At 39.5% G+C, this 16,954-nt stretch overlaps 1 protein-coding gene across 4 annotated transcripts in view; it reads left to right on the forward strand.

Moving 5' to 3' along the window:
* Window positions 1–16,954, forward strand: part of USP34 (ubiquitin specific peptidase 34) — a 246,799-nt gene that overhangs the window by 222,599 nt on the left and 7,246 nt on the right. For 3 of the 4 annotated variants that reach the window (XM_014589224.2, XM_027773341.1, XM_027773340.1), the window contains 4 exons: window positions 1,275–1,379; window positions 1,496–1,620; window positions 2,630–2,753; window positions 16,557–16,636. In XM_014589224.2, the coding sequence (XP_014444710.2) occupies window positions 1,275–1,379; window positions 1,496–1,620; window positions 2,630–2,753; window positions 16,557–16,636 (434 nt within the window). The remainder of the gene's footprint in view (window positions 1–1,274; window positions 1,380–1,495; window positions 1,621–2,629; window positions 2,754–16,556; window positions 16,637–16,954) is intronic. The other variant, XM_027773342.1, reaches the window with a different exon arrangement.

The raw sequence follows: 16,954 nt of genomic DNA on the forward strand, positions 1-16,954 counted from the left end.
GAGCGGTTCTTTCATTTTGAATTCTTTTACCTAAAGATAGTTCTCAGTAGTTTTTTTGGCTCTGAGTATTTCCCTTAAATGATAATTTGTGGCTATTAAAAGTCATCCCTCCCATTTTAAATTTATGGTGAATGTTTTACTACCTTCAAGCCTCTTAATTATCTTTAGAAACTATAACTTTTGTTTATAGTTTCTCAAAATAGCTTTAATAACTCTAGCTATTCTGTGTGAGCATTTGGTCTTGTTGTTCTGTGTAAGTACTGCCCTCTTGGTTTTTGTTTTGTTTTGTTTGAGAGATTTTTGCTATAGGGCATATTCCCTCCCCAGAGAGAGAGAGAAACAGAAAGTGAGAAATCACCTCCCCAGTGGGGATGGCCATGCCATAATCTCTTTCTCCTCCATTCTCTTCTCGGGATCTTGGACAGGCATGCACATGCCCCCAGTGGGAGGTTTAAGCCACAGGACCTAGGACTGTAACCACGGTTGACTATGTGGGGTCCAGCAACTTAACCATTACACCCTCTGCTGGTCTTTGCCCCCGTTTTTTAAATTCTTCAGAAGAGGGAAGGGGCATGTAGCAATAACCTCTGACCACCAGAGACCTCTGCCAACAGCCTGTCCTCATGAGCTAGTATTATAAAACATTAAAATCAGACTCGAGGAGGGAAGGACCGCAGGTAGCTGGTGGTTGAGGTGCTGGACTTCCACATGGTTGACTATGGTTCAAGTCCCAAGTCCAGTGGCTTGAAAATTATGCTAGGTACATGTGTGCGCACCCAAAATCCCGAGAGGTGATTGGAAGAGAAGGTATTGCTGTGTGGCCAATCCCCCCTGGGAGGTGATTTCTCACTTTCCCTTTCTCTTTCTCTCTCTGGTGAGTGCATGTGCCCTATGAAAAAAATGTAAAAACAAAACAAAAACTAAATCGGAAATTAGACCTCAGATCCATAGAACTCTGATGCTTAGGTTTTTTCCTAAACTGTTGAGATTGATTTTATGAAGGCACATAATCAATATGTATTACTTTTCTCACTATAGCTCCCCACAAAACTTCACTCAGTTAAATTTAAATAGTGTTTTAAACTTCTGTTTCTATATCATGACCCTATTGTGGTTAATTACTCTGCTGATTCTTATTAATTGAGCATCAGATTTGCCCCCAGTGTCAAGAGTGGTTGGCAGACTACAAATAGTTACCCAATAGTATTTAAGCTTACAACAGGTATTAGATATAATTCCAATTTTTAATATCCAAATTCTGTTTTTATTTTCAGATGTCCTCAAGGAACTAGTGCTTTTGAGTCCCCATGATTTTCTTCATACTCTGGTTCCATTTCTACAACACAACCATTGTACTTACCATCACAGTAATATACCAAGTACGTATTCATCTACCATAGTACTTCAATATGGTTCACATTTAATCATTCTGCACACTGAAGCATGGAGATTTATTTTTTCCATTTATTCTTATTGTACACTTTTAATGTCTTAGTGTCTCTTGGACCTTATTTCCCTTGTCGAGAAAATATCAAGCTAATAGGAGGGAAAAGCAATATTCGGCCTCCGCGCCCTGAACTCAATATGTGCCTCTTGCCCACAATGGTGGAAACCAGTAAGGTATGTTGGGGTGTCAGGAAAATCATGTTTCTGTAGTACAGTGATTTGAAATTTCCCCCTTGGCAGTTATCAGTATTATTAGGCTTAAGTGACCATTTTGTGGATCCTAAGATTAGACTCATTTGGACTTTTTTCCTTTTAGTGCTCTGAAATGTTGGTTGAATATTTGCAAAATCAACAATAAGCACAAGTAGTAAGTTTTTTTTCCCCTCAAAAATTACCTTAATAATAAGTCAAAGTATTTGTCATTAGGCTAAATTATTATAACTTGGTCATATTATCTAAATCTGAAAAGTCAAGTTCTAGGTTCTTACTACTTTTAAATTTGGCCATATAATCAGTGACTTCTTTTCTTACCCTTAAATTATATTCCTTTGACCTAAGTATAATCTCACTTATGGGTAGATTTATCATTTTTTAGTCTGGTTCTTGTCCTCTAATGCTTATTTTTAAATAATGACCATTTAAAATTATAGAGACAAGCTACATTGACACCAGATAATTTACCTTAGTTTCAACATTTTTTTTTAAACCATTTTTCCCCTTTATCGTTTTCATTCACACTTTATTCACACTCTCCCTTGCCCCCCAGCTTTGGATCTAAAGTGTTACTTGAGAAGTTTTTAAAGATAAAATATTTAAAATAATTAACATTGGAGTAACCATTATAGAAATAACTTGGAATCTGTTTAAAAATCAAATTTAATTTATTCTCCTTGAATATGTCTGCAGAGCTAAAGTGTCAGATTTTAAAATCCTACAGTAATTTACTTTATTCAAGTATGTAGAAATAATGGGTAATTATAGTTGATAGCAATTGAACACTGAAAATTTATGACAATTAAGATCTTAATAACATTATTAGGAATTTGGAATTTAAAATTAGATTCTTATAGAATTTAAAGATTTAATCAGCTTTTAGTTGAACTTATTACATTTTTGCACAAAATATGCTCTTTAATTTATTATACAATTTAAGTGCAACCATTTTATCATCTTTAACCTTCAGGGCAAAGATGACGTTTATGATCGTATGCTGCTAGACTACTTCTTTTCTTATCATCAATTCATCCATCTATTATGCCGAGTTGCAATCAACTGTGAAAAATTTACTGAAACATTAGTTAAGCTGAGTAAGTATAAAAGATGAGCAGTAAATTCCACTGAATTATTTTAAGCCCTTAGCCATTCAGGAAGGGGAGAAAAAAATAAGACAATTCTTTTTTTCTTTTTTAAAGTAAATGTTTAAAAATATTAATTAGTATTTTTTGGGAGCATTTTAATTTTTATTAAGAAAACACCAACTTACTGGTTTCCATTGACTAGTTCTACCAGAGTTTCAGCTGGCCTATAAAGGAGTGTGGAGTAGGGCTAATCACTTTTGTACGTAGAAGCCCTAGTCCTCCACCATCTGCCCAGCAGAATTTGAAAACAAACAAGCAAACAAACCAAAAAAAAAACTGCTCTGCTTAGGAAGGCAGGCTTAGAGGTGGTCTCCCCCAGCCCTGATCCTGAGGGTTAAATGAGATCTATAGTGCCAGCTGTACTTTGGAGCTGGCGGTGCCAGGAGCAAGCTGAGTAGGCTTGCCAGCGTGAAGCAGAGGTGCATATGTGAGTAATTAGGAGGTAAGTCTCATATCATAGTGAGAACAGTGAGAAGAGAAATGTGAAAGGGAAGGTATGAGAAATAGGATATAAGACCATGGGGGCGGGGAGGAAAACTCAAAATGACTTATTCTTCAGTATAATATTGTCTCTTCGAGGATATGCCTGAGAACTGTTAGAAAACTGCTCCTTTTGGGTGATTTTTCTCTAGCTGATGAGCCTTCAGAAGATACATAGTTCTCCTCCAGATGTTTCTTATCTCTGGGCCCCCAGAGTTCCAGGGCTCTGTGGGTGCTACCTCCTGACTACCTAGGAATGCCCCGGGATCCTCTCCAGTGTTGTGTAGTTTTGTTTTAAAGGGTAAGGAATAAAATACTCGTGGAACCACCACCTAGATCAGGAAATTAGAATATTACCATACCCCAGAAGTTCCCCCTTAGGTTCCCTTTTATAACCTCCTCCTTCCTATGGAAAAGGTTTCGGTCCATTGCAGATATGGGAAAAGTGAATCCTACCTTAGATTTCATTATCTAACAAGAAGGTGGGATATAATTTCTCTTCAGAAAACAGAAGAGGCCATCTTATTGATAGGCAATTGTGTATCTTCAGATTTGAAGGGTTGTTCCTTCCACCTGTTATTATGAACTAGATTTGTATATGTATGGCCAGAATGCAGAGGCACGGTTGATGAGGATATTCTCAAATTTCAGGGTTATGAACCTGGGTCATAGTACTTGTTAAAAGTCTAGAATCTAGCAGTGGCAATGGTGAGAAATGAGAAAATATCTAAGAATTCTAATACTACAGCCTTGCTCCCAGATAAGGAAGGGGACTTAAAAAGATGTCAATCTTTTGAAAAGTTCTTGGTTTATACCGAAAGTTACAAGAGGAGCTATTCTGGAACAGTCTTGACCAAATAATGAATGTTCTGTCTGTGTGGAACTATTTTCTTCATCAACACAAATGTATAGTTTCAGGGGGCGGAAGGGGGACGTGGGAAAGGACCTAGCATCATGTCAGCAGAATCAACTACTGTCATACTTGACATTCATCACTCTTACAGTCGTGAAACACTGTTCTTTAAAGCAGCACTGCTTCTAAAATATTTTTTTACAAGGATAAAAATATTCTCTAACTCAGGGATGGCAAGTGGCATGGTAGTTAAGGGCACTGGACTCCCCATGGCTGACCATGTTTCAAGTCCCAGACCTGGCAGCTTGCTTTCTCATTTGCCCTCTTTCTCTCTCTCACTCTATCCTTCTCTAGTCAAATTAAAATAAATTAAAAAAAAAAAAAAGTTAAACTAATTCTTAAAATTTTTTTCAAAGAAAAATAAATTCTCTAATTCTGCCACCACTTACAATGTCATAGCCACATGTGGGTGTTGAAAACTTCAAATAAGATAAGGAACTGCATTTTTATGTAATTTTAACCAAATAATTGATAAGTAGCTAAATATGGCTCGTGGCACACCATTAGATGCAAACCAAAATTGAGCAAGAAAAACCTTTTTCTTGGTTATGTTAGTTAATACAGAAAATTAGAGACATTATATTGGACAATGAAGTTAGACAAGAACCCGAAAACAACACTGTCCTTGCACCTCCTAAAAATTGAGAAGTTATGTCTCAGAGCTCAAAATAGACAAATAGATTCTCTCTGCTAACTGAAACGCCTATTTCTAAAGAGAAGCACCTAGACATAGGCTTTGGGTGGGGGGGCATGTCAGTCACCACACTGATGAGCAGAGTTGATTGTTTCAATTTGTTTAATTTCCTAGGAAAATATAGTTGGCAAGAAGTAGTAGAAAGGGTAAGTTTAAAATAGTTATGTCCTGGGCCCACCCATGGCATGGTAATTGGGCAGCTGGATCCCATATGGCCAACCCTGCGGCTTGAACCTCTGACCTAGCGGCTTGAGAAACATGCTAGGTATGTGTGTGCATACCCAAAATGCCAAAAGGAGTAAGAAATTGAAGAGAAGGGATTATTACATGACCATTCCCCATAGTGCTTTCTCCCTCCCCTTCTCCCTGTCTCTAGTGAGCACATGTGTTCTCTGGGAGGAAAAAAAAAAATTAAGGTTTTTGCCATAGGGCACATGTGCTTACTGGAGAGGAAAGGGAAAGTGAGAAATCTACCCCCAGCGGAGATGGCTACTCTCCAGTCTCTTCTTTATTCTCCTGGGATTTTGGGTATGCACACACATGGGCCTGGTGTGATTTTCAGGCCACTAGGTCCAGGACTCGAATTTTAATGTCATGTGGGAGTCCAGTACCATAACCACTATAGCACCTACTGGCCCCTAGCAAAAAAAAAAATTTTTTTAAAGGAAATTAAACTGCGTGATAATTGTAGCTTAGAATTGCAGAGAACAGTTGAATTATAGGTACCCAAATAACAGAAGATTGGAGTGCCCTTTTTTTTTTTTTTTTTTTTTTTTTTTTTTACAGTTTTCTACCCAACTGAGTTTTATTAGTTGCACAAATCACCTAGCATCTTTCCGGTGAAAAAGAACTAAATTTGAATAAAGATATTACAAAATAAATTAGAGCCTAATAAAAAATTAGCTTTGGGGAGGGAACACAATTATACTCAATTAAGGCAAACATCTTTTTATTTTGATTGAGAGGTTATTGTTACAGGGCATGTGCACTTGCCAGAAAGACAGAGACAGAAAGTAAGAAATCACCCCCCAGGAGGATGGCCACGCCGCAGTCCCTTCTCCTCCATTCTCCTCTTGGGATCTTGGGCACACACGCACATATGCCTGGTGTGAGTTTAAGCCACCAGGTCTGGGACTTGAACCACAGTCAGCTACGTGGGAGTCCAGCAACATAGCCATTACGCTAACTGCTGGTTCCAAGGCAAACATTTTTATAGACCATAGATTAGTTTATTTTTAGCACCCACCATGCCATGAATTCATAGGGAATAAGTTCCAGTAGCTAAGGCTCCTTTCCATTGGTTCTCACAAGTGTGCTTCTCTGGGTGGAGCAAACTGGCGCTTCAGTTGAACCCAGGTACCTTTCTCTTTGACTTCCTTCTTTTTCTGGTCATTTTCCTTCACATGTTTTAGGAAACTATCTCTGCTCTTAGAAGTCTTAATATGCTCAGTACGCACGTTATTTCTCTTGGCAAGACTTTTGCCCTTAACTTGTTTGTTCACAACAATGCCAACAGCATGCCGGGCAACATTGTAGACTCTTCCAGTTTTGCCATGGTAACATTTGTGGGGCATTCCTTTTTGAACAGTACCCACTCTCTTAATGTCTACAATATCACCTTTCTTGTAGATTTGCATGTATGTTGCCAAAGGAACCACTCTGTGTTTTCTAAAAGGCCTAGAGAACATATATCGGGTGCTTCTCCTCTTTATGTTGTCATTTTGCTTAATTACTGGGAGATGGTTCTGGCCAAAAGCAAAGAAAGATTGGAGTGCTTTTAAAGAGCAGACTTTCAGGGATGGGGTTAGAAAAGAAAAAGAAAAAAGAAAAATTCAAGGAAAATGAATAAAGCTGCCTGTTGCCATCTGAAATCAGTGTGTCTGAAATCACAATATTTTGGGGCCAGCAGTTGGCGTAGTGGTTAAGGCATTAGACTCTCACAGGGTCAGCTGCAGTTCAAGACCCAGACCCAGCAGCTTGAAATTCATGCTGGGCACGTGTGCGCGTGTACCCAAAAATCCTGTGAGGAAGATTGTGGCATGGCCATCTCCCCTGGGGGGTGATGTCTGCCCCCCCCCCCCCCCATGAGAGAGAGTGTACATGCCTTATAGAAAAATCTCTACAGTCTTGATATTTTAAAATAGCAGGGCCAGCAGGTGGCATGGTGGTTAACTCTCTGGACATTCCCACATGGCCAACCACGGTTTTAATCCCAGACCTGTTGGCTTACTTTCTCACTTTCTCTTTCTCTCTGTATCTCTTTCTGGTCAAATTAAAATAAATGAATGAATAAATAAAACTAAATAAATAAATCTTGGGACCAGCAGTTGGTGTAATGGCTATGTCGCTGGACTCCCGCGTAGTCGACCGTGGTTCGAGTTCTGGACCTGGTGGCTTAAACTCACGCCGGGCTCATGTGCGTGCATGCCCAAGATCCTGAGAGGAGAATGGAGGAGAAGGGATTGCGGAGTGGCCATCCATCCTGAGGGTGATTTCTCGCTTTCTCTGTCTCTTTCTGGCGAGCACACGTGCTCTATAGCAAAAACCTCTCAAAAACAAAAACACTAAATAAATCATCCTTCACAAAAAAAAATAGCAAAATTCAGGGCCAGCCCAGTAGCTTGGTGGCTAAAGCAGCCAGATCCCATATGGCCAACTGCCAAAGCTTGTGTGTTTCCATGTGTGTGTCCCCAAATCCCTACACAATGGAGGAGAAGGGATTACGGTGTGCCCATGCTCCATTGGGGGTACTTTCTACCTTTGTCTCTACATGCCCTCTGGCAGTTAAAAAAATAAGTTTCGCCAGAAAAATTCTGAAAAAGAGTAAGAGAGACTGGTACTGCTGATTTATAAAATATTTATTAGTGATATAGTAATATTTCAGAATTTAATACATACACCTAGTTCACAATTCAAAACAATATCAGAGGGGCCGGCAGGTGGCACGGTGGTTAAAAGCAGCTGGACTCCCACTTGGCTGACCACGGTTCAAGTCCCAGGTCTGGCAGCTTTCTTTCTTTCCTTCTCTCTCTCTCTCTAGTCAATTTCAATAAAATAAAATAAAATTAAATTAAATTAAATAATGGCAATGAATAAAATAATTCTTTTTCCTTTTTTTGAAGAGGTTTTCGCTATAGGGCGCATGTGCTCACCAGACAGAGACAGACAGACAGACAGACAGAAAGCAAGAGATCACCCCCGAGGGGGAGATAGCCACTCCACAATCCCTTCCTCCTCTCAGGATCTTGGGCACGCATGCACATGCGCCCGGCCTGAGTTCTAAGCCACCGGGTCCGGAACGCGAACCGCAGTCGACTATGTGGGAGTCCAGCGACATAGCCATTACGCTAACTGCTGGTCCCAATAAAATAATTCTTAAAAAAAAAAAAAATCAAAAAGGTTTAGATTACAATATTACTCAGACCTGTCCGTCATCAACTTTATGCAGTTTTTGTTTAACCTTCTATTTCTCTTTTGCAAATATAGATATGTTTTCCTCCCCATTCTTACACAAAAATAAACTATAATATAAAATGATGTGGGTACAGACTAATACCTAGTTTCAACACTAAAAAAAGCGTTCCAACACACACAAGGATACATGAGCATTTGGTAGATAATAAAGATGACATCAAATTAGTGGAGAATAGGTGGTATTGAAATAACTAATGAGTTCTCTTGGGGGGAAAACCAAGTCTTTAATACTTAGTTCACTCTGTAGACAAAAATTAATTCCCAGATGATTAAAGATTTAATTGTGGAGCCAGCTGGTGTCCTGGATTCCACATGGCTATCTATACAGTTCTAGTCCTGGACCCCACAACTTGCAAAAGATGCTTGGTGTGCATGCGTGCATACCAAAATCTTGAAAGGAGGGAGAGATGGCAGAGAAGGGATGGTGTTGTGGCCATCCCCTATGGGGACTTTCATACTTTGCTTCTCACTTACTATCTCTCTCTGTCAAGTACATGTGTCCTTGGGCAAAAAAAAAAAAAATTTTTAATGGAAAAAATATTTGAAATATGAAAGAAAAGCATGAGATCATATGAATACCACTTTGAGGTGTGGAAGACCATGTGAAGCAAGATACAGAATCTATAACAATAACATAAATTGAAATTTTTGACTACATAAAATTGAAAATATTCCATGTGGGAAAGACTATTAATTGAATTAAAATGCAAATAATAGCTGATGGGACAGTTGTTTGTATACCTAACAGATAAGTGGCTGACATTTAGGATTTGATAAGATGGTAGAGCATTAAGCAAAATTCACAAATTACATGAATAGGGATTTCAGAGACACACAAAAGGTAAATGTTTGGTAGCCATATAGGAAGTTGCCCAGTCTCACTAATAAAGCAAAGAATAATGATTTGTTTCTCTCTTTTTTAATTATATATATATAAAAAAAAAAACTTGGAGCCCAATAAAATGTAGATGATGCTCATACTTGAGCAGTTGGGGTAGAAATGAGATTTTATAATAGAGTGCTAGTTAGAGTCAGTTTGGGAGGTAGTTTGGCATTGTCAACTAAAAGTTAGAATGTTCATGTCTTTAATCCAGCAATACTGGATCAATGAATCCACCCTACTGTACTCATGAAAGTATGCAACAACATACAGAGGATGTTTGTTTTCACTTCCACTATAATGGATAAAAAGTGGAAACAACCTAAATGTCATCAGCAAATGCTTAGTTAGGTAAACCATAATCCAGATGTATTAGATACACTTTAAAATAAAATAGGAATTCACCTGAGTAACATGAAAAGAATTTTGAAAAATTACACAGAATTTAATCACATTCTTATAATCAATGTCAGTCAATGCATGCACAGAAAAAAAAATGGAGGATTACACTCTATAAGGATGAAATTATGGAGGACTTTTATTTTCTAGGTTAAATACATAAATTATTTGTTAATCATATATTTTTTTAAGAATTATTTTATTTACCCTTTTTTTTTTACTTATTTTTAATTTGACCAGAGTGGGAGGGAGAGAGAGAAAAAGGGAGGAAGGGAGGGAGGGAGGGAGGGAAAGTGAGAAAGCAAGCCACCAGGTCCACAGCTCAAACCACAGTCAGCCATGTGGGAGTCCAACACCCTTAACCACTATGCCACTTGCCAGCCCCCATGCATTGGTTTTATAATTGAAAAGAATTTTACTTATTTATTTCTTAGAAATTTTTGCTGCAGGGTATTTGTGCTCACCAGAGAGACAGAGAGAAAGCAAGAAAACACCCCCTAGCGGGGATGGCCACACCACAATCCATTCTCCTCTTGAGATTTTTGGGCTGGCATGCACATGAGCCCAGCAAGAGTTTCAAGCCACTGGGTGCAGGACTGGAACCTCAGTGGACCACATGGGAGTCCACGGTCTTAACCACTATGCCACCTACTGGCCTGGAAAGAAAATTTTAAAGTAATATACAAACTGATAAGCAAATGCGTAACTTTTCTTTTTAGGTACCACAGTTCACATGCAAATTCAACAATAGGATGCTCAGATAAAATTTTAACATCACAGTCTGGTGTTTAAGGTTGGTAGGTGGGTCCCCACATGGGCAAGTATATGATTCACATCTCAAACCTGCTGGCTTGAGAAACAAGTGGAAATAGATTTTTTTCTTCATTTCCAGTGGATGTATGTATTTGCCAGCAAGAGAGAGAAATATCCCACTACCCAATACAGTGTAGTCACATTGCAGTCTTTTTTCCTCTATTTTCCATTCTGTCAGGATCCTAGGTGTACACACACTTGGCATGTTTTTCAGGTTGCTGGGCCTGGGATTAGAATTGCAGTTCCTAAGGAGCATGAGCTATTCTTATACATAGGGTTTAACCACCGTGCTATGGGACAGGCCCCAGAAATTTATTTTTTGCAAGTAACATGATATACCTCATTTTATATCTTTAAAATCTCTAGAATTAAAATTTAGAATACTGGTAAAAGTAAAAAGATTAAATTTAGGTTATACAAAGCACAGCTAGCTCTGATTCATGCTTCATCTCTTTGTGATATCAGGATGGTGTTGATTAGGGAATTGACTGGTTGACAATTTTCTAAAAGTCTTCATGGGATCAATATCTTCAGACTAGACTATTAATAGGCATCTAGCGTGGATCAGAAGCCAGTGGGGTTTTTGTCATAGGGTGTGCATGCTCACCAGAGATAATAAGAGGGAAAGTAAGAAGTCACTCCAAGAGGGAATGGCCACACTGCAGTCCCTTCTCCATTCTCCTCCTGGGATTTTGGGTGCACACATACATACATGCCCAGCATGATTTTCAAGCTGCCAGGTCCAGGATTCAATTCACAGTCGGCCATGTGGGAGTCCAGTGCCCTAACCACTATGCCACCTGCTGGCCCCCAGAAGCCAATTTTTTACCAGCCCATCAAGAATAAATCTATTTATGCTAAGCTAATACATAGTGATCGCAGTTTGAAGACATTTATAAACCCAAAGTTGGTTACCAGTTAATCAGTTTATTAAGAACTACCTCAGGGATCCGAATATTCTGTGGTGATAGGGCCATCAGGGTTTTTTTTTTTTTCCTCAGTAATCTGCTTGGAAAGCCAGATAAGCAGCAGTAGGTTACTTACTGGATGTGATGTCAGAGCAATGAGAATTAGACAAATCAAAGGGAGATATTCTTGGGAACCAGCAGTTAGCGTAATGGCTATGTCAGTGGACTCCCACGTAGTCAACTGCAGTTAGGGTCCCGGACCTGGTGACTTCCTCCATTCTCCTCCTGGGATTTTGGGTGCACACATACATACATGCCCAGCATGATTTTCAAGCTGCCAGGTCCAGGATTCAATTCACAGTCGGCCATGTGGGAGTCCAGTGCCCTAACCACTATGCCACCTGCTGGCCCCCAGAAGCCAATTTTTTACCAGCCCATCAAGAATAAATCTATTTATGCTAAGCTAATACATAGTGATCGCAGTTTGAAGACATTTATAAACCCAAAGTTGGTTACCAGTTAATCAGTTTATTAAGAACTACCTCAGGGATCCGAATATTCTGTGGTGATAGGGCCATCAGGGTTTTTTTTTTTTTCCTCAGTAATCTGCTTGGAAAGCCAGATAAGCAGCAGTAGGTTACTTACTGGATGTGATGTCAGAGCAATGAGAATTAGACAAATCAAAGGGAGATATTCTTGGGAACCAGCAGTTAGCGTAATGGCTATGTCAGTGGACTCCCACGTAGTCAACTGCAGTTCGCGTCCCGGACCTGGTGACTTAAAACTCATGCCGGGCGTGTGTGCGTGTGTGCCCAGGATCCTGGGAGGAGAATGGAGGAGAAGGGATTGTGGCATGACCATCCCCCCTGGGGGGTGATTTCTTGTTTTCTGTCTCTGTCTCTTTCTGTCTGTCTGTCGAGCACACACGCCCTATAGCAAAAATCTCTCCAAAAAAAAAGGGGGGGTATTCTTGGGCTAAGATACCTTGATGAATCAGTCACACAGTAGAGCGTAAGTCATGGCTTTTATTCCATTGGTTGAAGCCTCCACTTCCCCTGGATATTGTTTGGATAGGATAAACACTCCTGTAGGCAACTAGACAGAATCGTAGCACAACTCAGGAGAAACCGTAAGAGAAATAGTTAATCTTCACAATAGTCATAGAAGTTCAGAATAATCCAAAATACCATGTTATGTACAAAAGCAATTTGTGAAAGATTTTTATTTTTAATTTTTTGTTTATTTATTTATTTATTGAGATTCTTGGGCCACTGAGTCCGGGACTTGGACCTCAGTTGGCCATGTGGGAGTAGTTCCTTAACCACCTCACAACCTTCCGGCCCCAGATTATTTCTTTGAAATAACACACCCATCAACTTTTGGTAGAAGGTATTACTAATAAGGACAGGATATATTTGGAGTAGGGTTTTTTTTGTTGTTTTTTGTGGGTTTTGTTGTTGTTTTATTTGTTTGTTTGTTTTTTGAGAGGTTTTTGCTATAGAGTGTGTGCGCTCGCCAGACAGAGAGATAGAAAGCAAGAACTCACCCCCCAGGGGGGATGGCCACGCCGCAGTCCTTTCTCATCCGTTCTCTTCTCAAGATCTTGGGCACGCACGCACATGCGTCCGGCGTGAGTTTTAAGCCACCGGGTCCGGGACTCTAACCACGGTCGACTACATGGGAGTCCAGCGACATAGCCATTATGCTAACTGCTGGTCCCTAGTTTTTTTATTTTTGTATATTCTTTCATGGGTGGGAATGGGGCAGGATATAGACCTTGTCAAGGAGTCCCAAGTCATAGGATGAATGAAGATAAGTGGTACAGCAGCCAGTCTGTTTTAGACCTGCCATCTCATTTACCAAGGCAAAGCCTAGGCGTGTGCCTTAGAACTTTGGTGGTTGCCTCTCCCTCTGCTTTGCACCTAGTAAGTGAGAAACCCCAGAAAGTATTGAAGGAGGAGTATGTGAAGCAGGAGGGCATTGGCCTCAAAGTGAGTCACACAGGCAAGGGACTTTTCATGCCCAGTGCTTTGGGAAGACTAGAAAGAAGCTGAAACTCTGTTGCTCTGTAAAGGTGGCCTGCCTTCCAAAGGAGGTGTAGCTCGAGTGACTGTGTAGGACTGTGAGAGAGTGTGCCTAAAGATGCGTACCATGGGCGATCAGCACTTCCCACGCTGCACTGTATGAGCTGGCCCAGGGGAAATAGTTGGTGTACTAGTGAATCTTACTGTATTACATCAAATTGTAGTACAGAACTTGTGTACATGAAATTAATTCTAGGGCCAACCAATGGTATGGTAGTTAAGATGTCTGGATTCCACATGGCTGACTGTGAGGTTTGAATCCCGGATCCAGTGGTTTGAAAAAACACTCTGGGCATGTCAGTGTGTGCCCAGAATCACGAAAGAATACAAGAGAAGGGATTATGGCGAGGCCATCCCTCCAGAGGGTGATTTCTCACTTTACTCTCTCTCTCTCGTAAGTGTACATGCCCTAAGAAAAACTTGAAAAAGAAAAATCGATTAAGTCCTTGATATTATACCTAAGATAAGGCTAATGTAATGTTAGCCTCCCTAAGTGAATCTAAAGAAGAGTGTTAAGTAAGCAATAGTACAGGTGACAGTACATATGAACAAAATTATAAAAATGACATATGAGTGACTGAAGTTGAGAAAACACTGATTACTGAGAGGATTCTGGACTTTTGAATCGTAAGTCTGAAGTGGACTAAAGCGTATGAGTAACTGCTTTGAGGAAGAACCTGAGTAGATTACACAGTCTTTCTGAGCCTTTATTTCCTCATCCAAAAACAAGAAAAAAAATCGAGCATAAAATAATTTTCAAAGTTGATAAGAAAATTTCATGTGATTACCTGGCATAGCTAGCATAACAGGTCTAATAAATATTTATTTATTTCTAGTAAAAAAGGGATACTTATTTCAGAGTACCTTTCAGAAGTGATTTTTAAATCATAAAAGACCTTCATGGGTTTTTTGTTTGTTGTGGTAACTTTTTGGTAATTGTGAAAAATAAGGGTGATTTTACTTTGGGAAATTAGGGGCTGGGAGAAATAAAGACTAAAGAAATTGAAATTATAGTATATAGTCTGCTTTCCCCCAAGAGGGTTTGTATCAGAATGGCCTCTAGTTTAGAGTGGTTGTACTCTTTTTTATTTTTATTTTTTGGAGAGGTTTTTGCTACAGGGCGCATGCGCTCACCAGAGAGACAGAGACAGGCAGACAGCAAGCAAGGAACCACCCCCCCAGGGGGGGTAGCCATGCCACAATCCCTTCTCCTCCATTCTCCTCCCAGGATCTTGGGCACGCACGCACATGCGCCTGGCATGAGTTTAAGCCACAGGGTCCAGGACTCGAACCACGGTCAACTACATGGGAGTTCAGCGACATAGCCATTACGCTAACTGCTGGTCCCATAGAGTAGTTATACTCTTTCTGCAAAGAGCAGAACACTAAATGTTCAGACTTTTCAGGTTACTGTGGTCTCTCTTGCTTATTATTCTTTGTCTGGCCATGGGGTTTGTTTTGTTTTGTTTTGTGTTTTACAGTCTTAATGTAACTGCCATTCTTGGCTCACAGGGCAATACTAAAACAGACTATGGGTCAGATTTGGCCTGCAGACTGTAGTCTGCCTCCTCATTCTCTAGTTTTATGAGTAGTTGAGACACAGGTCATGGGAGTGTGGGAACTCTCGTCCCTGTTGCCACAGATTCAATGACATGTTTTGTTGGTTTGTATGCTTTATCATGTGAAGATGGGTAGGTGCTTCTAACCCCAGTCAGATTAGGTTACCATAAAGGAGAGAGATGATGATCATTTCCTTGGGTCTTTACAAAGGGACTAATCTTGATAGGAAAATAATAAAGAGGGTTACCCACAAAAGTGATCTTAGTGACTGATCTGACTGGCCTTTATAACATTTTCTCAAATCCTCGATCTAACCCAGGGATTGACAAATCACAACCCACATGTTACCATTTTTGTGTAATCAGCTACCTGCTGGTAAGAATAAGTTCCACATTTTTAAATGGTTTAAAAAAAAAAAACTATGTAGATAGTATTATGTAACACGTGAAAGTTATATGAGATTCAAATTTCAGTGTTTATAAATAAAAATGTTGTTGAAAGATGGCCACATACATTCATTTAGTGTTGGCCACTGCACACTTGGCAGGGCGCTGAGCACTTGCAGCAGAAATGGAACAGCGCAAAGCCAAAATACCTGACCTGCTATTTGGCCCTTTACAGAAAACATTTGCCAACTCCTGCTCTAACTTCTAATTTCTTCTTAACTGTAGGAGGATAGCTTGTATTATATTTCTCCTCCTCTGTGACTGTACTTTCCCTGGGAATCGAGGGATGTGGAGGGTGGAGAAGTTATATAGGATTGTCGTATTGCAGCTTGTGTGACTTTGAGAGGTAGGATGGCAGAGGATAGAGGAATGAGTCTCTTAGAAACATATTGGGCATCTGGAATAGTCAAGAGTGAGGTTAAAATCATAGAGGTTCCAAATAGAATTCTGACATAGTGCCAGATGGGGTCCACTCGAAAGATCCTGGGGACAAGGCTAGAAACTGGTAGTCTCAGGGCAGTTTTTACTTAAATGTGCCACAAAAGTAATTCTCCCTGTCTTTGGAGAAGCAAGGTGAAAGAGGATGGAATGATATGTCTTCTAATTTCCACATCTTTTTGACCTCTCTCCTCCCCTAAAAGCTAGCTATTCATGAAAGTTACCTGACATGTAGAGTGGTACCTCACTCCAAGAAGGCTTTGGAGCCACTTGCAGTAGCTTCTGTTTATTTCTCAGATAAAGTTGTAATACTCAGGAAAGAGTTGGTTTAAGTTGCATTCTCACTTCTGAGAATTAGGTTCATAATATAAATAAATTCAAAGTACTTTGTCGTTGAAACAGCCATGTTGCTTTTTTTGCTTAAAAAATAGAGACAAATACTTCATGACTTTTTTGACAACTCAATATTTCATTCTGTATTATTTCTCTGGTTCAGACATTGGAATGAATTCATTCCCCTTTTAAGTACTCTATATATTTCTTTTAGATGGGGGAAATATGCGTAGTTATAACCAGAAAGATCCATACTATTGTACCTGCAGAGTTTAGCTCTCAATAGTATAACTTTAATTATAACCTGTTCTGATTTCTTTTTGAAATTAGGTGTCCTAGTTGCCTATGAAGGTTTGCCTCTTCATCTTGCACTGTTCCCCAAACTTTGGACTGAGCTATGCCAGACTCAGGTAAAGAAAATGAGTTTTAGATTATTTGGTCTTTAACCTCATTAGATCAAATGGTCAGTCATTTTAGGAAGAGTGGGTTGACAATGTAAACTGGCTGGAAATTGGGAATTGTTTTTAATCCAAATAGGTAAAATATAATTAATAAAAATACTAGTAAACATTGGATATCTCATTTCCCTTTAAGGTTTTTTTTTTTTAAGTAGTGTTTTTATATCATAGAAGGTATTTTATACACACTGCTTGCAATTGAATTTCTCATTTATAGGTCAGTATCAACAGTCATAGGAAAATTCCAAAATAGGGAGATAGTGAGGGAAG

The sequence above is a fragment of the Tupaia chinensis genome, unplaced genomic scaffold (assembly GCF_000334495.1).
Source record: "Tupaia chinensis unplaced genomic scaffold, TupChi_1.0 Scaffold000341_1, whole genome shotgun sequence".
In the NCBI taxonomy this organism is placed as follows: Eukaryota; Metazoa; Chordata; class Mammalia; order Scandentia; family Tupaiidae; genus Tupaia; species Tupaia belangeri.